The sequence below is a fragment of the Neolamprologus multifasciatus genome, chromosome 13 (genome assembly GCF_963576455.1).
Source record: "Neolamprologus multifasciatus chromosome 13, fNeoMul1.2, whole genome shotgun sequence".
Lineage (NCBI taxonomy): Eukaryota > Metazoa > Chordata > Actinopteri > Cichliformes > Cichlidae > Neolamprologus > Neolamprologus multifasciatus.
Window position 1 is genome coordinate 16887578 of NC_140451.1, and position 10160 is coordinate 16897737.

At 40.4% G+C, this 10160-nt stretch overlaps 1 protein-coding gene across 1 annotated transcript; it reads right to left on the minus strand.

Annotated features, from left to right (window-relative positions):
* Positions 1-1501: 1501 nt before the first annotated feature.
* On the minus strand, positions 1502-5957 carry tmem72 (transmembrane protein 72). The gene is made up of 5 exons (XM_085182630.1): positions 5291-5957; positions 3366-3432; positions 2647-2718; positions 2350-2489; positions 1502-2210 (listed from the first exon to the last, which is right to left on the minus strand). Exons 1-5 carry the CDS (start codon positions 5364-5366, stop codon positions 1774-1776), a joined length of 792 nt encoding a protein of 263 aa, XP_085038756.1. The 5' UTR covers positions 5367-5957; the 3' UTR covers positions 1502-1773.
* Between the last annotated feature and the right edge of the window lie 4203 nt (positions 5958-10160).

A 10160-nucleotide genomic window follows, 5' to 3' on the forward strand; every position in this document is an offset into this window, starting at 1 on the left:
AGGGTGAATTTTAACTTCAATATCCACTTCTGAGATATATCCTTTAAATTCTTTCTGCTGTTACATATTTAGTGACAGAAAAAATCTAATTGGTTTACCAACACCATCAACAACGACCCACTCTGTTGTATTTTTCCAGCTAGGGGAAGAAGTTCCTGTGACCTGTTACGATTTTTTTCACCCATCCTGTTTTTGAGCCTGGATCTGCCATCTAGGAAACTATTGCAGGGTGGAAACACAAACTGTAGGAAGTCCCTCTCTCTCTCTGTCTGAATAGGATTCATGATTTAGCATGCACAGAGGAAGTAAGTTGTTCCAGCAGCTGAACAACTTCCCTCATTCTGACGGATGTGGACATGACAAAGCTGCTGGAGCGCTTATAGAAGAGGGCGAGAAATAGTGCCGTTCTTTTCCTCCCGTCTGTTTATAGGTCAGTCAGCTGCTAATTGAACAAAGATCATTGTGAAGATAATAATATAGCTCAGGTTATGGGCCAGTGAGCAGCCTCAGCAAAATCCAGACAAAGACTCTCTGTTCTTTCCACAACACAGGAGAAGGTCTTGTCCCTCTGGAGAGGATACACATGTCATGACATAAAAACATATCGAAGCTATTTATGACACCAGGTGATACCTTGCTGGTTGTGTAACTTTGTGAGAAATATGTGGAATAACCCTGTTGTTTAACCTTCAGGTTGTTCATGCTATCTGGCCTCAGTTCTCGCTGAGGTGCCTTCTGATGAATAGGGCTCTCTGATTATATTGATTCTCTGATGCTACAGAGAGGTTTCCTCTAAGGGCTACATACAGTTATATATTTATTGTTCAGTGAACAAAAGACTGAGGAATACCCTGTGTGTGTGGAGTGTGTGTGTTTTGACAGAACAAGACAATATTGATTTATGACCTGAACAAAAGAGGAATGCCCATGTAGAGTCTCACATCCTTTGTAGCTCAATAAAATAAAAAGGAAAACAATAGAAACATCAATGCTGGCTTTTTTCTATTCACTTTTGAATCATAATTATAGTAAAAATAAGTGCAATTCAAACTGTCTGATTCACTCTTAGTGCTCACCATATGACCCTTTATTGATAAATAATTTACTGTGTTTGGCTAGACGTGTTTTGGGTGAAGCCTGTAGCCGTGCTTTCGGTGAACGATCTGATGTTTCTTTCATCACCATATTAACATGGACACTCCTCCCAGAGCTCTGTCTCCATGGTCACCGCTCGCACACGACAAACACACAATGAGGGCCGACGCATGCACCTGCACAAGCTCCACTGCCTGCTATACTCTCAGTCACATTTGCACATGTTTTCTCTGAATGAGTGAAACAGTTGATCTAATTTATGACCTTATGAATAATGTATGTGGCAGTAATGGATGGGATTGCTGGGCATTAATGTCTGCTCTTCATTCAGTGCTGGCTTTGACAAAAACAACAACAAAAAAAATAAAAAATAAAAAACAGGCCTTAATCCACCCACATGCACATGTTGGTACAAATGGTTTCATTTATTTGAGTGCATGCATTTGAAACTCCAACTTTTAAATTTATACAAGACTCCAAAAATATACAAATCAGTCAAATATTTCATAAAAATCATTTTTTTATAGCTTAATCACATAAAATAAACCTTATTGTGGAAGACATTGGTGCTTTCTACAAAAAGTTGGTGCAAGACCGGCTGTTTGTACGGAGTATGCGTGAATGCATTATTCTTTATACATCATTTCCATTGTGTGTTATCAGTAAGCACAGCGACATTCAGTCAGTAATCATAGGTGCAGTGTCTGAGGTGGTGTCTGGCTCACCGTATGCATCCATCTCTTCCATCTCCCTCTCCACAGGCTCCTCCCCACTTCTAAAGCATATTAGTCTCTTCTCTTTCCACCTCCTCCTCCTTTCCCCATCTGTGTCTTTAGGTGCTGTTGTCTGCTCCAGCTCCAGCATAGCCTGGATGCTGTCTCCTCTCTCTCCGGTGCTGAGGCAGTTGTCTCTGCTTGTCGGTGACAGCCTCTGTCCTCGCCTGCCTGTCACCATATGGAAGAATGAGAAGGTGCCCTCTGAGCCCGTGCTTTCTGTCACAAAGACAGCAGTTGGGCCTTGGTTGCTGAAGCTCTCCTGCGGGCTTTTGGGAGGTTTGGTCTTTGTTTTCTTGCTCAGTATGAAGTTGAAAAAGGCTGTCACCAGAAGCATTGTTCCTGAAGTTAGAATAATAATGTCACCATTAATTTTCTATGCTACATCTATGCTTTTTCATGATAGGATCATCTGCTGCTGAAATGCCACAACAACAGGAAACAGTAATGTGAAGTATTGAACTTGCTGGTGTTGTTTTACCTGGGATGATTGCATGCCACACTAGCACAGGGTGCAGGAAACAGACCACTGACATGATGGAGTAGTATAGGAACTTATGAAAGCCTCCAATGCGAGCCATCTTCCCCCACAGTACAAACAACTTCCAGTCTGGAGGGCAGCTGTAGAGATATCAGGCAAGAAGGCAAGAAAAAGGTCAGGATTACTTTACATTATTACAGTTTAGACTGCAGTTTAGACCGCAAAGTTCAAAGTTTGAAAACCTCAAAGAATTGTGAGTTATCTTTGCTACAGTAGCCATGAGGGTTGTGTACTCACGGCAGACACATGGACAGGAGAGAATCCAGGAAATAGGCTAGTTCAAGAATCATGATCCCAATAAATGAGACTCTGGGGGTAGAAATTGGACAATGATGATATACTCAGTAATTTCTACACTTAAAAAGCAGCTGCAAGTGCTCAAGATATTACCCTACATATGGTAAAGAAAACGTTTGTGACAACTGCAATTTTCTTGTATTTAGTTTACAATTATCTAATCCAGCAATAGAGAAAAATGCACCCAGACTAACCAGTATTACACACTAACCTCTTTTAAGTGTAATTGGTGTGTTGTGTGTTACTGTGCGTGAGGACGGCATCCATCTGCACTAACTTTATGTGTAGTGATTGAATAAACAGTCATTCGTTTCTAGTGTCCTTGGAGAGATGTTTTCTGTTGTCTCTGTGGGAATTTGTCTCTGTACTACAGAGATAATAATAAGAATCAGGATATGTCCTCTGTTCTGCCCTCTGCACCCTGCTTCAACTTTCTGAGTCCTTCCCAACAGCTCCTCTCAAGTGTGTTTATTTATCAGAGACTATAAAAGCATGTGCAGTGTTTTTCTAAACCATCTTCTTAAAGCCCTTGGGTCTTTTGCTTTGCCAGCTTTCAAAACCAGGCTGTGTATTTGTAACTCAAGAATGCCACCAGAGTCAGGAGTGCTTGTAAATCCCATCAGTAAGTCAAGAAGTAGACTCAAAAAGTAAGCGCTTACATCAGATAGATGCCAAGGCTGTTGAATTCTCCCTGATGTAGTGTTTCCACTCCCACAGCACACAACACTGAAAAAGACACGGGATAATAATTCAGCTTAATTCATGGATTTGTTGGTGAACAGATTCTGTCCACCAGATGTCAGAGTACGTTCATGAATTTTTCTGTGCTGGATGCTGGAATGCAGCCGAAGGTAACCTTCTGTAAATGCTCTCAGTACTTTCACTGGGATTAAACACTCTTGTGTGGTGTTTTCAGTGTTCTTTGGATTTATTTTTTTACTATGTCTTTCATATTTTGCTTTAAAAGTTGTCTCTATAGTGTTCTGTCAGCCACAGTAATTTAAAGCCGACTGAATGTTTTCCTCAAGAAAAGGGCAACTGTCTGTAGCACAAGGGATGCAAGTTAAAGTCACATTTACATACCACAGGAATGGTGGTACTGACCTAGTGATGTACATTAAAGTTATTTAATGATGCTTAATTTAAGCAATTATTGCAATTGTTCCTGTCATGGTCATGAAACTTTGGTAATAACTTACTCATGCTTGCAATTGCCATACCAATGTCAGTAGGTAATTTTACTTGAGTGGACATATCACACAGTCACACAGCTAATGCCATAAAACGCCATCAATCCATGAGATCTGTGCTTTAGCATCAAGATAGTAAATCTCTTCAGCAGATAATGCTAACTGTGACTTAACTACACTTCTATATGGTAAATGTCAAACTAATGCCAGCAGTTGGTTAGTTTAGCAAAAATGCTGGAAGCATGGGTAAACAGCTGACTTGACTCTGTCCAGATGTAACACAATCCACCAACCAGCACCATTCAGTGTTCCTTTAACAGGAAGTTCTCCCAAGCTGTGTGCTGACGACAATAAAATACCTTTCATGCTACATGAAAGGACACTACTGTGCTGGTGTGACACAAGATAAGAAATGACATGACAGCAACATTTTTAAAACTTTAAACAAAAGTGCATTTTATTAACCAGTCATTCTCTTGTGAGATAAGCCCGGTTAAATGGGGATTGCTGCCAAACACATGGAAGCACTTTCTCTGGCCTGCTTACCAGAAATCAAGAGATTCAGTGATACAATCTGCAGCAGAGGGAAACTCGGGTAATGTGGCTAAATGGTTTCTAGTAGTTTGGAGAGTATGCGAGGATTTAAAGCTGCATATAGAGCAGCTGGATGTACTGTGAGCATGTGGAACACACACAGACACCAACAGGCCAACCCAGACATGTGAACTCACAGCAGACTGCCAGCCAGAGGCACACACACATAGACATTTACCAAAAATAGACTGATACACACACGCACACATAAAAATAATGCACAGAAAGCTCATGTGGGCGCGAATGCACAACAGCTTGTGATCACATAATCCCAATAACCCAGCTGGACGCAGAGACTGTTTGTGTCATGTGTGGCACATGCTTCTCAATAAATATTCAGAGTCTGCAGATGTTTGAATTTAAGTGTGTGTGTGTGTGTGTGTGTGTGTGTGTGTGTGTGGGGGGGGGGGGGGGTCCCATATTTTTCTGAAGGAAGCAACAAGCAGACAGCTTTTGTGATGATTTACTGAGGCAAAGACAGCTTTGTATAATCTGTCCTTGTGTGTCTGAGGAAAACAGAAAAGGAGGGACAATAACGTAAATCAAGTATATGCTCTATATATCAGCCAAGACAGGGCTTAGTGCTCTTGGAGATCAAGACTATGTCATAGTCTGACCTTTTAACATTGTTTTTACAGACATGATGGGTGCCTCTTCCCCCGAGGAGATGTTTTAAGATTTTTAGAAAGATCTATAGGTGCACCCAAAGAATCTGGCTCATACTAAAACGAGAAGAGACACACATGACGCTAAATGAAATCTGTTGCTTTTCTCTGCTTCTTTTCATATTTATGTCTTACCTGTGGATGTAGAAATGCCAAGGAGCCTGCAGGTGCACTCGATTACAATCCACCACATTCTCTCTAAGCTCCCCATGACCTCAAAAGTTTCACCTTTGTAAAATATATATATTTTTTCCCAGCACCTGATCGTTATAAAAGTAGCATTCTAGATGCGTAGTTGAATCCTGGCTAGATGAACAGATGGTAGAAAAGCTAAAACAGAGCAATGCAGCACTTCCATGATGTGGAGCCTGTTACCTCATGAAGGTTTGTGGCTGAATGCCCCTGTTGCTGCAGTAACTGCTAATCACACACCACACACACACACACACACACACACACACACACACACACACACACACACACACACACACACGTCAAGGAGAAACTATTGAGCTCAAGGTAACTTGCTGACCATTTTACATTTGTCATTAAAGCTGGTTAAAAATTAAATCCATTAAAAACCCTTCTAGTACCTGATCCAAAGGTATTTACTTTATAAGCTGGAATGCAGAGACGATTACTGACCTTGCTTTTCACCCAAATAATTTCTTCTCCTCTCTTTATAACATGTTTTCTTTCATCTGATTTCACCTTATTGTGAGGTTGTTGGTGATCCAACCAAACCATCTGGAAGACTTCAAACAAACACCATCTTTTTTTCAAACCCACACCCAACGTACAACCATCATTTTGGCACCCACTGATCCCAACTTTGTCTCAGCAGAATGAGCACTGATGAAATATACAGCAGCTTGCGTCAGTAAAGAAAAGGCCATTTTTTATGGGTTTGCACATATTATAAACAAACTGCACTTAGTATGCAGTGCAGTGCATGCCTGATTGGCTCGCTGCACTTTGTGAAGAGTGGCTACAATGGTATAAAAACAAACAGATACCTTTTGACATACATTCAAATGTAGCTCACATAATCAGGTGACGCAGGTTTCAATGAGGTGTAAGCTTGTTCAGGCACAGCAGAGGCCTACTGGAACAAGCAAGTCAGATTTGCAGAGTTCACACAGGCATACCCACACTGACTCCTGTCAGGGCCAAAGTAAGCTGCATAAATCTTCTTAATCTACAACAAAGACACTTTTGTGTTTTTGTACCAGTTCAACTTGTTTCCGGATATTTGTGGCATTTATGGTATTGAGTGAGTGTGGATGAACTGTGTGGCAAAAACAACAGATACTAAATGTGTAACAACAAATCCAACCCTATATTTGGTGCCACTTTTTGAAGGGAAGGCAACATCGTTCAGATTGTTCATGTCTTGTGTGACTGAAATGTTTGAAATATTTAATTACACAGCAAAGCAATACACGAGTAGGCAAAGTTCTTCATGTTTCTCGTGCACGGGAGAGAACCGGACAAACGCCGTTCCTTCGCTTGACCACAATTGCTCTCGTCCGCTCCCCCGTAACACTGCTCTTTTATTGAGGTTACATGAATATGCATAGGTTCATTAACATACGACGTATACATACACACAAAGAGTACCTTGCCTTTGTGTGTGTGTGTGTGTCTGTGTGTGTGTGTGTGTGTGTGTGTGTGTGTGTGTGGGGGGGGGGGGGGGGGGTCAGAGTGTGACCCCATAAATGACTTCCCTAAACCTGCTGGTCTGGAAGTCCAGCAGTTCATCTAAACAAAAGGCACTAAAAGACTAAAACAGATATAGCTACGTATATCCTACCATTAAACAATAAGACAAGGTACGACCTCTCCCATGCTCCCAGAGTGCTCTCTAATGCACACAAAGTTTGCAGACTATCAAGGATCAAACCTCTACCAATCTACAACTAATTATAAAACTCTAAGCATATATAAGTAGATATTTCTAAGCATAAATGACAATCAACAATACAAAACCTAACATGTGGTACTATAATATAAGGATCCTAACAGGCTAAACTAAGATGGAAAACAGGAAATAGCAAATATCATAGGTTACCTACGCAACATCAGCATGTCCACATAGTTGATATGAACACATCAGCATGCAATGATGTTCAAAGCACTGCATAGAGTCTCTATAGCTAAAGACAGACAGGTTTGTTTTTTTTTGCATATTCACATTGTATGCAGATTGACTTTAGAAATCCTGCATGAAAGGATCCAAAAGGCATTTGATTATTTGAGGTTTTCACTGACCATAACCCTCAGATATGTCATCACCATGATGTCACCCACTGGTTTGTCTGTTTCTGCTTTGAAACCATGGGTAAAATGATTTGACTGTCACCATCTTAGTTTTTCTAAACTGGAAATGAGGAGTGGGAAACTGTGAACACTACAAACTCACACAGTAGCAGCTTTCTAGCCTTTTCATTTATTTTGCTCTAAATAAGACCATATTTCACAAAACAGCGATTGTGCGCTGTTAAATAAGACTTGTAAAGAATGACTGAGACTTTAAGATGACTGGGAAAGTGTTTATTGAGGCAATAAATCACAAGAATGACTAGGTTCTCTTATTGGCTTCTTTTCTTTGCGATTTCATTTTGAAACCAGAGAAGACGCCCCCTGCTGGTCTGGGGGAAAAGCATTTCAGCAGTGACTTCTCTTTTTAGAACGGCCATACTTTACGTAACTCTAAATCATCTGTGGTCTGGATGCTTCTCCTCTGGGGTCTCTAATACTTTTGGATCACAGAAAACAATTTTGTCCATAGTCTGTGCTATTGTACGACTGTAGCCAAACACTATGACCTCTCAAATCGGATTTCAAAGTGTCTTTTGTGTCACTCGCATCGGCACGAACAATGACATTAAACAAACACAACAGTTTAACCACACTTTTAATGCAATTGTGTTGATGAAAGAAAAAAGGGGGGTAGAGAAAGTCTTGGTTAAACAACATGCATGTTTAGACTGCAGTGCATTTTTGCACTTGAACTACACACGCTTGAGGGAGGAGGAATGCGTGCTGTTCTGTGCCATCATGGCCACAGTGGGCAGTGTGTGTATGTTTATTTGACTCTTATGATGACATATAAACAGCCTTATAACTACATAATTTATGGTAATCAGTCACTGTGTAGTGTTTGGGGATCCCTGCAGATATTTACTGTACATCATGAGTTACATGGCAATCATTTGGATATGCCAGAGGGTGGAACAGTTTAAAGAATTGAGTGATTGCCATCTGAGATTGTAAATCTAGTGTTACAGTATAAATACAGTCTCATGGTTTTATTTGGCCCATGCAGCTATATGGACACATGTCCTCTTTTAACATGGCTCAGTTTGACCAACTGAGCTTCTGTTCAGACTTCACGTTCTCACGTTCTCTCACTCTGTAATCATCTCTGCTTTATGCATCCTCACCATTCTCATCATCTCTGCTTCACACCATTCTCTCCAGCCTATGGCAGTGAGACTTGAGATTAATTGTACCTTTTTTCAACCACATTCCCCCATCTAGCTACTCTCAGTCTGGAATAGTTGTCTGGTGCCTTTCTGAACCAGTGAAAACAGCTCTAATCCTAATTAAACCAGCAACTTTATTGGCCTGTTCTAATGCTTTGCTCAGACAATATCTCCATTATCCACTTTATCTCTGACATGCTATTTTATCCAAAGGTTAAGCTGTGAGGATTGACTGAATTAATTCCACTGTGATACATGATAGAATATGAATATATAAACATAGCTGTATCGAATCTTAGTATTAAACCACACAGAGGGATTAATCTCTGCTTTCATGGATCCTAATGACTTCATTTACAAATGCACGGAGTCCCCTAGTGGTTGAGAGGTACTGGTACACTGCAGCCCTGAATGACCTGTATGGTCATTGTCCATCAGATCCATGAACTGAGGGAGATATTTACATACTGACACTGAGCAGGAAAAAGTCATTTTTAAGCTCTTCTAAAAATTACATTTCTAATTATACCAAAAGGTCAACAGCATTAATCAGAAAGATGAAGTACAGACATGGGAAACATCAGAAAAATATGTGGTTGTGGAACAATCAAAAAAAATATGGAAAGTTTCGGGAACCGTAAAAGGGTGTTTGCACTTTGATTTGGTCAGATGAACCACTTTTTAAAGAAGGCATTGTAGTGTTTGTGTGCTGCACAGTGCTGCCCACAAAAAAGCTAAATTCTACATCCCGATGGATGAAATTAATTTTTGCGTGCACACGACGAGCTTGAGTCCAATATCAATTGTCATCTTAACTCTTTTTTGGTCTCTCTCCTAGAGAATTTAATTGAAAACAACTGAGAGCAAAAGCATTTCTTACTCAAGCCACATCATACTAGTGGCCTGTACGGTGAGATATGGGCTGAGGTTTCAGTGCTACGAAGGCTCACTTCTTAGTGGGATATATTACAGTTGCAATTTGTGCTACAGCCCTAATCAGCTCAGGGATAGGTTGAGTTTTAACATTAGTTATTAGCGTGTGTAAAAACACAGCCTATAGACCAACCAACCAGTTATCTGGAAAACAGTGTCCCCTTGCCTAGAAGATCATTAAACTCTCAGATGAGCCACGTGTGGAACTCAGGGCTGCTCTGTATAGGTCTATCATGAGGGAGTCTGTAGTTTTTGGAGAAAGTCTAGCTTTCCCTGATGTGTATCAGTGAGATAAAGATTCTCAAAGACGTGAGCTTTATTCCTGGCTTCATTTATTTCCCCGGCTGGCAAAAACATTTCATCATTCTATCAGCATTTTTCTAGCAGCATTAAAGCTCCAATGTTTGAAGGTAAGCCTGCTTACTGGTTAAAATACTTTTCTTATTTGTGCTTTGTTTGCACAACATTTGGTCTTACACACCGCAGGATAATGGTACATGTAATCTAAGAATTAAGCTAATGTAAATACATGTTTGTAATTGAGATCTACCTTCACGAGTCACTGATTGATAAGCCCATTAACT

Excerpts from the sequence above, each read along its gene's own strand:
- tmem72 (XM_085182630.1), bottom strand. The coding sequence starts at position 5,366 with ATGGGGAGCTTAGAGAGAATGTGGTGGATTGTAATCGAGTGCACCTGC. Across the intron at positions 2,719-3,365 it reads AGCCTTGGCATCTATCTGAT|AGTCTCATTTATTGGGATCA; the intron begins GTAAGCGCTTAC and ends TTCTACCCCCAG. Across the intron at positions 2,211-2,349 it reads GTGGCATGCAATCATCCCAG|GAACAATGCTTCTGGTGACA; the intron begins GTAAAACAACAC and ends TTCTAACTTCAG.